Source organism: Octopus bimaculoides, chromosome 16 (assembly GCF_046866305.1).
Source record: "Octopus bimaculoides isolate indiv1 chromosome 16, ASM4686630v1, whole genome shotgun sequence".
Lineage (NCBI taxonomy): Eukaryota > Metazoa > Mollusca > Cephalopoda > Octopoda > Octopodidae > Octopus > Octopus bimaculoides.
In genome coordinates, this window is record NC_142943.1 from 9879748 (window position 1) to 9896509 (window position 16762).

The 16762-nt window shown below is 35.4% G+C and overlaps 1 protein-coding gene across 5 annotated transcripts in view; it reads right to left on the bottom strand.

Annotated features, from left to right (window-relative positions):
• LOC106881175 (unconventional myosin-XV) overlaps positions 1 to 16762 on the bottom strand; it is a 329895-nt gene that overhangs the window by 17832 nt on the left and 295301 nt on the right. For 3 of the 5 annotated variants that reach the window (XM_052973941.2, XM_052973938.2, XM_052973939.2), the window contains 8 exons: positions 15499 to 15599; positions 14271 to 14354; positions 12382 to 12503; positions 9878 to 9903; positions 9141 to 9193; positions 7028 to 7100; positions 5482 to 5552; positions 1756 to 1838 (listed from right to left, as the gene is read on the bottom strand). In XM_052973941.2, coding sequence (XP_052829901.2) covers positions 1756 to 1838; positions 5482 to 5552; positions 7028 to 7100; positions 9141 to 9193; positions 9878 to 9903; positions 12382 to 12503; positions 14271 to 14354; positions 15499 to 15599 — 613 coding nt within the window. The remainder of the gene's footprint in view (positions 1 to 1755; positions 1839 to 5481; positions 5553 to 7027; positions 7101 to 9140; positions 9194 to 9877; positions 9904 to 12381; positions 12504 to 14270; positions 14355 to 15498; positions 15600 to 16762) is intronic. The other 2 variants (XM_089364116.1, XM_052973940.2) reach the window with 1 other exon arrangement.

A 16762-nucleotide genomic window follows, 5' to 3' on the forward strand; every position in this document is an offset into this window, starting at 1 on the left:
GATTTGCTTTTCTCTCTTTTTATCTCCTGAAATTAAACTTTTTGAAATTATTCAATTTAGTTTAATGTGAATATAACGAGACAGACAGAGAACTGTTTGATGAACATGTGTTTATTTCCAACATCATGCCACTCCTACATCATTAACTAGCGGAAGAATGTTTCCTGCTTTCACTCCACAATAAGATCTGCTTTACTATTTAGCCCTTGGTCAACTCTAATACAACAGACATAATCAAAGGTATTCCAGCTGTGACCATCCCAGATGTTTTTTTTTAATTAATGTATTCTTCCCTTTAGTGTTGCTTTCCTTTTTTATAAGATGGTAGGTTGTGAACCAAGAGATAATTGGTTGCTATTTCTATTTAGTTGAGCAATGTGTCAAGGCTGTACATGTGTTGGTCATTTTAAAAAATATACCATCTATTGATGTGTGTGTCTGTGTGTGGTATATTCCACTGCATGATTCCTGGGAAAAATGCCTTTTATCATAAGATCATAAACTTGGTTAACCAAAGCTTTATGAAATTTGGTGGATGGAAGTGGACAGAATCTCATCAGAGCAACTGTTCTTAGCTACAAGATTTTTCATCTATTGCCAGCCAAAAGTGTAGATAGATACAGGATAGTTATTCTAGCTTCTGCTCTTAGACTCTCCTACAGTGACAGGTAAAGAAGGAAGCTTCCTTCTCGATTGAGAAAAATTACCATCATTTGCAACCAAATAGGATGGTCAAACCCCACTGATGGAGAGAGCAAGACAATTGGAGACCAAGTCATTATTAGCTTTTATATTAATTTATTTTAGTGATAAATTTACTATTATTGTTGAGGGGAATGTGTGGAAGGAGTAGACCCAGGAAGATGTGGAATGAAGTGATGAGAAATGATCTTCAGATGTTGGGCCTCACAGAGGAGATGGCAAAGGACTGAGACTTCTGGTAGTTTGCTTGAGAAAATCATTGCTATCAATGCATACAACCATGTCCTCTACATCTCCCTCTCAGCCAAGAGATCCCAGTCTTGTGAGCTTGTGGGTGTTGGTGCCATGCAAAAGCACCCATGCTGGAGCCACATAAAAACACCCAGGGCTTTTTTTTTTTTCAAAGTCTAGTACTTATTAAATGAGCTTCTTTTGCTGAATCACTGAGTCATGGGGCTGTAAACACACCAACAATGGTTGTCAAGTGGTGGGGAAGGGGAAGGAACAAACAGACACAAAGACACCCACACACATTCGATGGGTTTCCTTCAGTTACTGTCTCTCAAATCCACTCACAAGTCTTTAGTCGGTCTGAGGCTAGAGTAAAAGACACTTGCCCATAGTGCCATGCAGTGGGAATGAACCAGGAATCATGTGGTTGGGAAGCAAGCTTCTTACCACACAGCCACATCTGCACCTTCATTCAACTATGAAGTTGTTTAAGGCAGTGCCCCAGCATGGCCACAGTCTAATAACTAAAACAAGTAAAAGATAAAAGAAATAAAAGACATGTGATATCTGCCCAACTGTGAAGGGAATAGCTTTAAGAGTAATATTCTGAGATTCTGTTTCCATAACTGCCACTTATAATTGACAGTATCTGTAATTTCTGGAATGTTATAGCTTAGACAAACATAGGGCAACAGGTATACACAGGATATTTAACCCTTTCTCTAACATGGTATTTGCATTACTCACACCCATCTTAAGTTTCATAAACACACATACCATAGGCAAACACAAAACAAACCAATTATTGAAATGTTTACTCACGCTTTAGGACTTTTGTTATTTGTTGTCTGCTTACACAGTTGACAGTACACTTCATCTCTTAACTCAGGGTACTTGTGGCAGATCTGCATAATTTAGACAAAACAGAGAAATAAGTTAAAACACTGTAACCTTATATATTTGTGTGTGTGTGTGTGCTTGTGCATATCTACAGAGGTAGTAATGAAGATAAACACAATTATGCTTAAGATATATATATAGGTGCACACATATATATGAATATATTTGTATAGAACATAGAATATGCAGAATATAAAATTTCTTAACTTGACAGCCGTTTCAAGAAATTCAAACTTCCTGAAACAGCTGTCAAGTTAAGAAATCTTGTGTCTCTATCTCCACATCAGCTTAACTTGGATTTCTCTTATAGGCATTCTTCTTGCCATGGACCTAGTACTGCATGAAGAAGTTGGAATAGTTTGAGCATATCCAACTCCCACCTATGTATTTATATATATGTGAGGGTTATAATGAATGGCAAAAGAAGTACTCAATAGCATAGCATAGAGTAAAAGTTTATTCAGGTTGATCTTGTAACCAAGTTACTCTGGAGATTTCCCAACATGTTGCTGGTTTCTAGACTGGAATAGGCTTTATTGTTTGAGGAACTGGTGCCTTGTCATTCAGGAAAGCTCCAGAATAATAGGCTACTGGATCACTTTATTTAAAGTATGTGCATGCACATGTGTGTGTGTGTTGAAGAAGCATATCAAGTGGTTTGGTTGATAAGAATCTTTAGTGAAACTTGAAGGTCATGATCAAGCTCTCCTCTCTCACTCCCTGTTTTCCATTTGCAAATAAATAAATATTTGACTACATCGTGTACTGAGTCACTTTCTCAGTCAATGTTTGTTGACTTTAGATATTAAGATCACACACACACACACACACACACACATAAAAGAAATATAGAAACACTAATAAAAATAATGGTTTTTTTAAAAAGAAAATAATGATAATAAAAATAATAAGAATCATAATAATAATAATAATAATAATTTGAAAGCAAACACCCCTGTGTTGCAAAAATGCATAATAGACACATGCTCTGAGACATTATGTTTAAACAAAAGGCATTTGTTGTATAAATATGATTACCAACAATAGAATTACTGTGTGTGTGTGTATGTCTGTGTGTGTGTGGTAGAAATTGGCCAACAATAGATAGTTTTTCATTTGATAAATTTGATACGGATTGGGTAGAAACATTTACTTCTGGCTGCCGAATATTTATATCTATCTTGTTGTTAACAATACGCAGTTCTAATTTCTTCACATATGGAGAATATTGGTGATTTTTTTTTTTGTCTTTATTTTATTATTTTTGCTAAATTTTTCTGCACTACTTCCTATGCACGTCTCTCCCTAGATAGCAGTGCAATGTAAACAGCAAAAGAAGCCTAACAATGTCACTTGCAGGCGTTTTTTTTTCAAAACTTCTACTCTTCATATCAGAATATGTAAATAAATGGTGCAGTTGTGTCTGTGTAGTTAAGAAATTGGCTTCACAACCATGTGGGTTTGGGGGCTTGATCCCACAATATGTCACAATATGGCTGAGTATCCCATAGATACTTCTACTCTTGATGTAGTCCTTAAGCATGCTTAGCATGACAGTGTGTGTGCCATATGACTATAGGTTGTCTGTTAAAGGTTGACATAACTCACAATTACTCAAAGCGACTGCAAAAGATGTTCACCAAAAATGTTATGTAGTAATATTCAGCACAAGAATTTTGAGATGTGTAAATTTTGCCAGTATGAAAAATAGACATTAAAAGATGATGATGAAATCAACTTAACTGCTTAGCTGTGTCTGCTTTTATTCATGTCCCATACATGAACATTTATACACAATTATACATACATGCATAAACACTTACACAGTTATATAATGCATATGCTTATAGACCTAGTTTCTAATCAGAAAATCTTAAGGGTTGTTATGTTTGATATTTTAGGAGATCTTTTATTTTATAATGATGAAAGAATATGTTTTAAATGTATAAAATTTTACATAAACTGCACAATAAAACTCAGTTGAGCAGTGAAAAACTGAAGTGTTTTTTTTATATCCAATATGTAAGTGCTTGTGTATGTGTTTCTGATTGTGTATGTATGGTTGGAGATTAGTAACTACTTCAACAGAAAAAAACAGATTTTGTATTAATAGTTCTTTAATTGATAGTCTTGTTATTTAGTTGGCACTGCAGGGCCCCCACAGATTAAACCCGTTGGAAAATTAAGTGCTGTTCCCTAAAGATTGATATTTTATATAAGAGGTAGAGGCAAAAAAAATTCAATGGATGTTGAAGTTCAAGTGGTTTTTGTTGATTAGATCTTGTATGAATTTGGATCTCAGACAGTTGTAATTGGTGGTGTTCTGGTAATTTGGTTGCCCTTCTACAGTTTGACACATTCAGTTGTTGTTTAGCCCAAGGCAAGTTTACCCTGATGCAGTAAACTTATGATCAAGGGTATTCCAGCTGTAACCACTGTGTTTTTTACTTCAAATATAGTGTATATTAGACTAAGACAGTAGAATGTGATTTGAAGTAGATGTTTTTAATGGATTAATTATAAGAGGAAAGATAGCATCCATGATACTTATCAGGGCCTCCAAGATGGCACAATAAAAGAAGGAAAATATCCTGTCTCGAGATTTGCTTGAAATGCTTGTAACAAAGTGAAGTTCACTAAAGGCATCCCAAGAATTAGGTAGAGGTGTTAAAGTGGGTGACAGATTAAGTTTACCATGCAAAATAAAGTGAACAACTGCTATTTCTAGCAATTTGAGTGACTACATTTGCTGGTGAAAGTATGCTACAGTTGAAATTTAAAATTGTTAACTTCATAAAGAATCTCTCCACACACCCAGTGTTATGAGTTCCATGGTCAGTGTTCTGGGGGTGTTTGTGAGAAGGGAAACAAATAAAGTAAAGCATCTATTGCCTAAAGTTAAAACTTAATCATCATCATCCTTTAACGTCCATTTTCCATGCTGACATGGGTTGGACAGTTTGACAGGAGTTGGCCAGCTGGAGAGCTGCACCAAGCTCCAATTGTCTGTTTTGGCATTGTCTCTGCAGCTTGATGCCCTTTCTAATGCCAACCACTTTACACAGTGCATTTGGGGCTTCATATGTGGCCCCAGCATGAGTGCTTTTTATGTAACACTGACCCTGGAATTCAAGAAACTGGAAAAAATACTTCAAGGCATTTTGTGAGATGCTCTACTGATTCTAGAGTTTAACTTACTGCAGAAACCAATCTGCATACTCCTCTCGAACTTACGATCCAACTGTCCCATCCCTTAGTGCTCTTCACTTCAAAGTTTTCTGACCAATCCATAAAGCCACCCACCTTGACTTTCCCTCTCAGGTACTCCTCTCTCAGTAGTGGGAGCTTTCACCTCTTCCCTCTGTCTTGCAAGTTACATGGTAACCTCACTAGTGCTGGTGGCATGAATAAAAGCACTCAGTACCCTCTTTAAGATGGTTGGCATCAAGAAGGGCAACCAGCTGTAGAAACCTTATCAAATCTGACATTGGAACTCAACCCCTTGAAACTTAAAATATAGAAATATATTCATCATCATTGGCACAAAAGTGCCAATGATAATGAATATATCTGACTAAATTCTATCCATTTGATAGAACTTACGTTGGCCTTTCAGAAGTCTGCAGTCTTTAGAAGCTCTCGACTTACCTTCAGTATTCTCAGAGCACACTGTGCTTCATGCTTGCTTTGAGGGAGATCTCCCATGTATGACATCAATTCTGAAATAATATTAGATGGAAAAAAACGGGGTCAGTATTATATTAAGAACCATTTCACTTGTGAATAATGTATCTTATGGCATTGGTGGTAGTGGCAGTTGTGGTGGTGCTTGTTTAGCCTTGGTCAACCTTGGTCAAATTGTGAACTGAATGCCCTAACCACTAAGCCACATACCTTCACACCTTACACATTATGATACATCGTGGAGGCACATGGTTAGGGTGTTAGACCCAAGACTGTAAAATTGTGCTTTCAATTCCTGAACCTGGTGATGCATTGTGTTCTTGAGCAAAACACTTCATTTCATGTTGCTCCAGCCCACTCAGCTAGCAGAAATGAATAATCCTGCAACAGACCAGTGTCACATCCTGTGGGGGGAATATATACACCAGAGAAACGAAGAAACCACACCTATGAGTCAATATGACTTGTGAAGGTGCATTGTGATATGTTATTGCTGCATATGATCGGAAGAATGCCCTCAACAATGTCTCTTCTTTGAACAGAAGCAGTTACTATATTAAAAGACACAACATTATCATACAGACTACTGAAGTTGCAGAAATTCATGAAATAATATATTTCAGTTAAGATAAAATGATACATGAAACTTGATCAACAAATTTAGATATTTTTAAAACCATTTTCCCAGTAAAACTGCTCATTTAACACTTTCCAAGAACATTTTGCAACTGAAATTAAAAAAAAAAAATTTAAAAAACTAATAACAACCTCTTTAAAGATTAAATTCCTGCTATCGTTAACTCTGTGGGGGTCATAGCGCAAGTGTTCTTGTTGCAATTTCTACATCAGGAATTTTCTTTGAATTGTGTTAATTCTATTTTCAGTCTCCCCGCCCCCAAATGTTTTCCTACTCCGTCAAAATAATAATCTCATACATAAATTTCTTGCTCTGTGAATGAATTGAAATTAAGGTAAACATTTGATATAAGTACCCTTTATCTTTTATCTGTTTCAGTCATTAGACTGTGGCCATGCTGGGGCACTGCTTTGAAGAAATTTTAGTCGAATAAATTGATCCCACCCCTTTTCTTTTTCAAGTCTGCTACTTATTCTGTCGGTCTCTTTTGCCAAACTGATAAGTTAAAGGAGACATAAACACACCAAGAACAGTTGTCAAACAGTACTGGGACACACACACGTGTGTGTATATATATATATATATATATATATATATATAACTGGCTTTTCTCAGTTGTCATCAACCAAATTGACTCACAAGGCTTTCGTTGGCCCGACGTTATCATTGAAGACACTTGCTCAAGGTGCCATGCAGTAGGATTGAACCTGGAATCATGTGGTTGGGAAGCAAGCTTCTTCTTACCACACAGCCATGCCTGTGTCTATAAATAACAGTAATGATCTTCTGCTCTGTGATATGCTGTGAAACAGGATGTTTGACAATATCAAACACAATAATATGTTAACAAGTAGGTTATGTAAATATACTTACCACTGAATGATTCTAAAGCCAGTTGGTTTAATTCCTGATTATCTAACATCAAAAGTGATGAATGGATTGGGGACTAAAAAAAAAAAAAAGACCATTAGATTATTAGGAAATCTTTGTGCAATTTCAAATTTTTAAAACTTTATCATTTAGAAGAGGGTGGGACATACGAAGTTTCAATGACATAGTGCACCTTGTCACTTTGTTAAGGAAGTTTTCAATCAAAAGTGAGCAAATGAATTGGAAGAGGTGGCTTCTATATTCACCAAGTTTCAATCCATTTGATTTCTTTTTATCATCATCATCATCCTTTAACGTTCATTTTCCATGCTGACATGGGTTGGACAGTTTGGCTAGAGCTGGTAAGCCAGAAAGCTGCACCAGGTTCCAGTTGTCTGTTCTGATATGGTTTCTACAACTGGATGCCCTTCCTTTATGGTGTGTGCTGGATGCTCTTAACGTGGCACCAGCATGAATGCTCTTACAGGCCGCTGGCACAAATGCTTTGCACATGGCACTGGCACAGCACCCCTGTAGGTCAATGGGGGATTAAAAAGACTACTATTTATAACAACTAAAACTCATTCTACACATTACTTGTAGGCTAGCATAACTAATGTGATTTAAGAAATAACATGAGCTGTAAAATAGTAATATATGGAATCTCAGAATTGCATCACAGTTTGTATGCGAAATGATGGCAGACATTGAAAATTAATGCTCTCAAGAGTAAGTCTAGATTAAAATGTAATAAATTCTTTCAGTTTTTCTCTTCATGGATTAATTCTGCCATGTATGGAATTAATTATATATAAATTTAAAATTGCACAAAGGTTTTAATAAATCTTGTATGTTTTTAATAAATTAATTCGTGTGTATGTGTGTATGTATGTGACACTTGACAACCACACAGGTACTGGTTCCATATAAAAAGTGCCTATGTGGGCACCACATAGAAAGCACTGGTGCCAGCACCATGTAAAGAGAATCCCATGTCGGTGCCACGTAAAGAGTGCCTGTGCCAGGCCACATATAAAAAAAAACACCCATGCTAGTACCATATTAGGAAGCACCTATGTGGTGTTGCATTGTGAAGCACCTGTGCTAGCGTGACAAAGAACACCAATCCTGGCATTCTGTTAAACCCTTTTGTAACCGTATTTATTTTGAGATGCTCTGTGTTTCTTTCAATTAATTTTGAATATAACATAGAATTTAGTAAAATAACTTAGTTATCATTCAGCTAGTATTAGAAACATAAATTGTGACTGTTTGGTTTTAATTCAAAACTTATGAAAACAAGGCATTTGTACTACAGAGCTAGAAGCAGTTTCAGCCAGGTTGGTATCGAAAGGGTTAAAGCACCCTGTACACTATGTAAAGTGGTTGGCATAGGAAGGGTATCCAGCCACAGAAACCATGCCAAAACAGATGACTGAGACCTGGTACAACCCTCTAGCTTGCTAATTCCTATCAAACCATTTAACTCATGCCAGCATGGAAAATGGATGTTAAATGAAGATGATGTGTGTGTGTGTGTATTAGTATGTTGTTGCATTGTTTAATACTAGGTCAGCATCCATTGAATAACCTCCTACAACTGGTGATGTTTCAGCTATGACTACCTCATCTTTTTTCCAAAACAGGCTGCATCCAAGATTATGTTATCGGATGTGTTAAGATGGTTTTGTGTGATTTGAGGTGTATTTGTCGATGACATTATACATAGTACAATGTATCATATTGGCCCGCTCACCTGGCCAACAGGGTGGCATCATCTGAAAGCTAAAACAATGGAAAGTGCATTGTGATCAGTGATGTGTGACAACATCTGAGAGTCTGGTTGATCATGTGATCACAATGTCTCATATTGCTTTATTATACTATGTAATAAAAATGAATGTTAAGGTTATCTCCACAGATATTCTATAGAAATGATAGCCAGCACTGTAGAGATAACCTTAACAAGTGAATTTAGTAGCACTGCTAACACAGTAGAACACGGCATTATGAAGTGTTTAATATACCTTGTATAATGAAATATGGTGTCCCTACAGGTCATTAACAACTGAATCTGTGTGTTTGTGTTTTGTTTTACAAAATAGAAATAAGTTACCTTTGTCCACTTCACCATCTCAGCTTGATCTTTCTCTGTCCATTCTGATCGACCTGTCAACAAAGATTCCACATTTTAACTCTATAATGCTTAAATTACCAATACACACACAAAAAAACAACAAAGCAATGCAAAACATTTGGTCTTTTAAAAGACTTATTAAAGCATTTAATGTTAAAATATGAAACAAAATAATTAAATTTTCTTACAAACACATTCACAACAGAGTGGATTGAAGCAACAGGAAACAGAATGTCTTGCTGAAGAACATAATGCACTGCCAGTCTGGGAATTGAAACAACGATCTTGTGATCATGAGTGCAACACCCTAACGACCAGGCCACATGGCTTCACACATGTACACACTCACATGTGTATATGAATGACTTCAATCCTATCAGGGTTTCTTCGTTTTTAAAGTTTTGAATTAAAATATCAGGGGATGAGTTGCAAGAAGAGGAAGAGAGAGGAGGAGACATTGCTGCAGTAGCAGTAGTAGTAATAGTAGTAGTAGTAGCAGCAGCAGCAACAACAAGCGTATAAATATTCTGGTGGATATCTTTAGATCTAGCAACCACCCTGGGAGCAATAATCCAAAACAAAGTTTCTCTTTCACATGTAAACTGCTGGCAAGTGAAAGCAAAACATTTAAGCTTATAAATAACTTCAATATCTGAAAACTCTTTGGGAGGAAATGAGAGAGAGAGAGAGGGGAAGAAAGAAAAAACCCAACTTACTCATTCCTGTTTTCATCATTTCCATGCTATACAAAAATACAATTAAGAATAAACAATAATTACTGTGTATGTATGTGTGTATATGTGCACTTCTGTGTGCATATGTGTGTGTATACATATATGTGTATATATATGTATGTGTGTGTATATATATATATATATATATATATATATATACAAACAATATATGAGTATGTGCATATGTATGTACACATAGATACATATCTGGGTACATGATGTTGCAAAAAAACATGAACAAAATGATAAACAAGGTACAAAAAATAAGCAGGCCACATAGAGAACATATCCTTCATCAGCTGCCACCATTACACAGTAAGTTTTGAACTATATATATAAATTTATATATATATATAGAATCAGTAGGGTATATAATACCACTTGCTAAAATGTGTGTATGTGTGTGTATATATTTTTTCATGGTTTAACAATTATCAAAATTTACAATGTTCAGTTATTTCTAACAACAGAAACTAGACTCTGAGGAATAAAATGGTGGTTTGTAATGACTAAAAACAGCTAATGTCACTGATTAAATATTAGTGCTTCTCCTGTGAGGAGAGGTAGGAGCCTCCTTCAGAGCCCCTTAAAAGGGCTCTCTACTTGTAACATTTGACTTACCCTCTCCTCATTGCACACAAATGCATGCTATTTTACCAATTTTATTTCTAATAACACTTGACAAATACTTATATTTGAAGGGCATCCAGCTGTAAAAACTGTGCCAAAACAGACACAGAAGTCTGGTCCTGCCTGACCAGCTCCTGTCAAACCGTCCAACCCATACCAGCATGGAAGGTGGACGTTAAATGGTGATGATGATATATATTCTTTTATTGTTTTACTTGTTTCAGTCATTTAACTGTGGCCACGCTGAAGCACCACCTTAAAAGGTTTTTTAGCCAAAGAAATCAACTCCAGAACTTATTCTTTGTAATCCTAGTACTTATTCTATCAGTATGTTTTGCTGAACTGCTAATTACAGGGATGTAAACACACCAACATCAGTTGTCAAGCAATGGGGGTGGGGGTGGGGCAAACATAGGCACAAAGACGTACACACATAAATGTATGCATACATATATACACACACATATATATATGACGGACTTGTTTCAGTGTAATGGCATGATGTTCTTATTTTTCCAACTCCCAACCTCAGTGACTAAAGGATCATCAGTTTCTTGAATGTGCCATGTATACGAGGGGGGTATTGAAAAGTTCCTGGCTTTAAGAGCATCGCAAAAGGTTGGAGGCTCTACCTTCCAAGTTCTTTTACAGGGCTTAGAGAAACCGAAGGACCACTGCAGTAAGTGTGTCTGTCTGAGAGGGGAATATACTGAATTAAATCATAATTAACTGATTCTCCTGGATTTTCTTTTATCCAAAGCCAGGAACTTTTTGGCAACCCCTCATAGTTGTGGGAAAGAGCTGGAAGCATCTGGCCAAGAGAAAAACGCATTTTCAGCAATCAGATTTGAATAAGGTGATCAAGTTTGTCCAGTAATTTCATTAACATCGTAAATGGCAACTTCTGTGGGTTGGTGAAGGCCAACACCATGTTGCTCAAGGTAGCAGAGTTCAGAATCAGACATGGTGCAAAGGGATATCAGGTATAAGCCCTATCCAATGAGTAAAGGGGAAGTTTGTGTTGGGCAAGACTCAAGAAAAACTATGTGACCATGTGATTCCCCCCACCTCATCATGTAATTCTCACATGATTTGAATCCTTTGAATTCCTGTATATGTTAGAGTTGGGAATTAGCCAACTGCTCAAAAGTGCCAAAGACTTACTGAAGGCTGTTGTCATGGATGTGGTGGATAGCAGTTGATTTTGATGTGACCCTGAAAGTGATTTTGTGAAATCAACTGTACTCTGATGAGCCTAGTAGAAATGTATGGGCAGTTATTCAGGGAGTGTTTAGTTTTTTCTTTCCTTGAGTTCAGTTTGTTCCCAAATAATACCTGACACAGTCTGCATGTGTGAGTGTGTGTGTGTGTGTGTGAGAGAGAGAGAGCATATGAGTGTGTATGTGTGTGTATACATATATGTATAAATTCTACATGCAAATTAAATACATAAATTAAGGCATATTTCTGGTTAATTCAAAGGCAATGATGTTAAAATATACAATATCTAATGACAAAAACTATTACATGATTTTTAGCTGCAATTTTTGCTGGAAATTCTGTCTTTAAATTCATGTTGTTGTGTTTTACCTGATGTTTCACTTAACATAAGTACTTTGGGAATATCTAAAAATAACATTTAATCTTTTTTCTTTTCTGTCTGAGAGTTTATATTTTTAACTAAAATTATCTGTTAAAAATATAATTATCTGTTAAAAATATGTCTAACAGATAATTTTAGTTAAAAATGTAAGACAACAGTTAACATGCCCTGTAATACCATGTAACAAAATACAGAAAAGATTGTGAAAATCCTTTCTGAAAGCTGACCAAATGGCAGAAGAAACAACACTCACCGGGTTATACTCTCTCGGAAATGATGAGTTGCATATTCCAGCATTGGGAAATTCCCTTCGGCTACAGCACTCACTGAACTGCTGTCACTTCTGGTGTCTGTATGGCCATTCAAAAATATTGGCTGAAAAATCATAGATTTAGGTTCAGTTTCAGAAACTAATAGGGAATCTTTCTCTTGTTTTCTTTTCTTCACAAAAATAACAATGAGGAAAAGTTCTCCAACAATTTAATTTCAAATGAAATAGATAATAAGAACCACTTCATAAAACTAATTTGAGTGTTATTGCTGTTTCTTCTTAGCAGTACACTTGTGTGGTGTGCACATGTCTGACAAAAAAATATGCACACACAAAGTTTAGTAGATGTATTCGAATTTTTTTTAATTGGATTAATTTTTTTTTTTTGTCATCAGTAATTATTTACTGAAGTACACCTGAACATTGTGAATCAATCAAACCTGCTTTGCTTTCCTTTAAACATATCTTTCTATTGAAACTGGTGTACCATCCATGATGATATTTTCAATCAATCGGTTTTTCTTTGAAATTGGAGGTACCTAAACCCTTTCTCTCATATTTCCATTCTATGCGGCAGCTGGACACATGTCTTTCATTTTCTTAAATGACATGTAACTGGAGGAAGATTTGGCTGTTATTTTTAGCAGTTTGGATGACCACATAGAACATACCTCATCGTTTGGTGGTGTAATAAAAATATTTAGTAGGTTGGTCAAATTTTAAGACAAAGACTTGGAGTATAGTTACACCCAATACATTTGCTTTTCTTTCTCTCATTACCCCTACAAAATTCACCCAACTCTGAGTCCCATATCAACCACTATTCCCAGTCCTTCTACCCCAGAACATCACCCAACTTGAATATTCTCTATGACCATGTTTTTCCAATAACCATCAACTTGCAGCTGTTTAAGAGTTGCCTTAATCTTGGAGGGTCAGTGAATGGCCATGGAGACCAAATCAATAATGTGTGTGTATGTATGTGTGTGTGTGTGTGTGTGTGTGTGTGTGTGTGTGTGTGTATATATATATATATATATATATATATATATATACGTAGATATATATACATATTTATATACACTCACATATGTACAGATATATACATACACACACACATATATACAGATATATATGTATGAAGAAACAAAAAATATTTAAAAAGCCACAATAAAAAAAATAGAAACAGCTCCTGTGTTGTTTCACCCACTTGGTAATAAAAATAAAGCTATATGAAAAAACATAAAATCGCTGTTAGTTGCTGTTACAAACCAAAACGGGTTGATATAATGTACTGCTTTTATATCACCTGGTCAATGAGTGGTGCAGAGGTGGGGGTATTTGATGAGTAGATAAAAAGGGAAGACCAAGAATGGAGAATTGCAAATAAGGCATAAATTGGGAAAATGCAGGAAAATGTTGCATTTGTTGTTTGATGAGCAGAAAGAAAATACCAAAACTGCAAAAATAGAGATTGAGAGAAAAAAATTGTGATTTGTTTATCAGTCAAGACCATCTGTGACTGAACGAACCATCATATCTGATGAAAAATTAAAGAATTACAACTTAATTGCAGAGTAAATTAAATTTGACCAATAAGTTCCACAAGATTTTAATGATGTGAATATGGTTTTAGCTTTAAAAAAATAACCCTCAAGTGAAACCCTATTTTGGTTTCTCTGGTTTCAATAAAAACACACCATGAACAATAAAAGCATTAGTGGTTGATATTTTTGAAGTTTGGCAATGTTAGTTAAAAACTTTCAACATGTTCAGCTTTCAAAGCAAAAAATATCTTAGTATTGTGCTGAAAAACAGAGGAGTTAAGGAGATACCAAGATGTGCAACAATGAAGAGTAATTGTAATATACCACTGTATAGGATGGTCTCCTAGCATTTACCACAGAAAAAGCCCTGTTGGGTACATTTGTATGCTTCATGGGTTCTGAATAGATCTGAAAAAGTGTGTACATAACAGAGGAATTGACAAATAAAAGTTATCTGAATAAGAGAGCATAGCTGTACATTGTACCATGGTACTCCCAGTACAGAGAGAGAGAGAGAGACAAAGTGTGTGTTTGTGTGAACTCAGCCTTACAGTGAATAATAAAATGCTTTAAAGTGATATTTCGTGATAAGTGTTAGGATATTTAATGCAAGAATCAAACTAAAAAAGAATTGAAGAGGAAAGGAATTAAAAAAAAAATTCCTATCAGTCAGAAATTATTTATATTTTGATTCTTTTGGCAAGACATCATCATCATTGCTTTTCTTTGTTTCAGTCATTTGACTGTGGCCATGCTGGAGCACTGCCTTTAGTTGAAATCGGCCCCAGAATGTATTCTTTGTAAGCCTAGTACTTATTCTATCGGTCTCTTATGCTGAACAGCTAAGTTACAGGGACCAGCATTATTTGTCAAGCGATGTTGCAGGGACAAACATATATACATACATTATATATATATATATATATATATATATATATAACTGACAGAACCATCATATCTGATGAAGAAATAGAACTTAATTGCAAAGTGGATTAAATTTGACCAATAAGATTTACTAGATTTTGATGATGTAAATATGGTTTTAGCTTTAAAAAATAACCCTCAAGTGAAACCTTATTTTAGTTTCCCTGGTTTCAATAGCACGTGTTTCAATTGCATTAGATTTCCTCAGAGAAACACAGACTTCACTGTATTTGCCAAAGTTGTGATCAGAGAAACATAAAGTAAATGTTGGAGGAGGTAATTAAAACTTAGCTCATTCATTAGAGCTTTTCAACAGGTCATTTACTGGTCTATTGCATTTACGATGGTGACAATGATGAATGAGTCTGTAATTTCGGTGCAATAAGTACTATAGATATTTTAGTGCAATTATTTTCAATTTTTAGATTATATATGTTATTGAACGATACACAATTTTTTGCTGCAGTGTCCATGACTACCTGAGGTCATAGAAGGTCAAAGATAATTGTTTTATCAGTTTCAGCTCGAAGTTGTGGCCATGCTTTTTTTCATTAGCTTGTGTGTATGTGTGAGAGAGAGTGTGAGTGTGCACGTAAAAATGAATTAAAACAAAGAAACGCATCTTTACCGCATCTCTTGAAGCTGTAAGAACTTCGTGTCGAGGCATGAGACGGACGTATTCTTCAGGAAAGAATCCAACATTACCATTCAATGAACCATAGAGCCATCCTGAAAAACACAGAAGAAAACATATGTTAGAAACAAAGTCTGAATCAGAAATGTGAATTCTGAAATTTAATTAAATCTTGAACAATTAATTGTATGAATCTGAGGGTGAGTGATATTTGATGAGGGTTACGAGATTGAAATGTTAGGAAATACAAAAAACAAAAGTGAAATAGTTGTGTATAAAGTATTTAACACAAAAGCAAGGATCTGTCTTATGGTCCAGTCAGTTTAACAGTCAATAGGTACCATGAAGAGGTCACTGCAACACACAGTAGAATATAGGTCATATAGATCACTGCAAGACAATAGAATATAGGTGGTATAGGTCAGTAGAATACAGGTTATATAGGTCACTGCAATACACAGTAGAATAATGTTTAATCAATAAATGCTGCATAGTTTAACCCTTTAGCATTTAAACCAGCTATATCTGGCCAAAATATCCTACCCATCTTATGTTCAAGCTAGTCATATCCAGCCTCTTACACATATCCAACAATGTCATTCTAAAAATGAACAATCACATCATTGAAATCTCAAAGCCACAAGATAATGCATAATTAATTGAAAACAATGAGAATGAATAAACATCATTACATTTGAGAGAGTAATCTGAATGCAGAAGGGTTCAAAGTGAATTTGAAACTCTGTGACATTCCTACTTAGGAAAGAAGATATGGCATAGTTGTCGATTACTGTAAACACTAGCATAATCTTCAACAATGGCAAGAGGTGTAGTGTTAAAGGAATTAAAGAATAGAATGAAGGCTAAAGATTGAACACTTGATTGATTGTGAATGTCTTAGATTGACAAGATGAAGCAAGATGTAATTCATTGAGAGGATGAAAGGTTCTGTTTGGAGACAACTTGGTCATTGGAGATGAGGCACTATAAAAGTAGTTTTAATTTTTCTGTTGGTTTCAGTAAGTAGACAGAGGTCATGCTGGAGCAGTACAGAATATTATGATTAAGAATTAGAGGGACAAGTGTGGTGGGTGTCTTTAAGAGCGGAGGGTAGGTTTAAGAGTGATTGTCAGGTTTAAGTGGAGGAAGAATTTTACAGAATATAAAAAGAAATAGGTTTGGAATTTAATAACAGAAGTGAGTTAGTTCCCAGATAGAGCATGATTTGTCTAGACTCAGTGCTAGGGGTCCCATCATT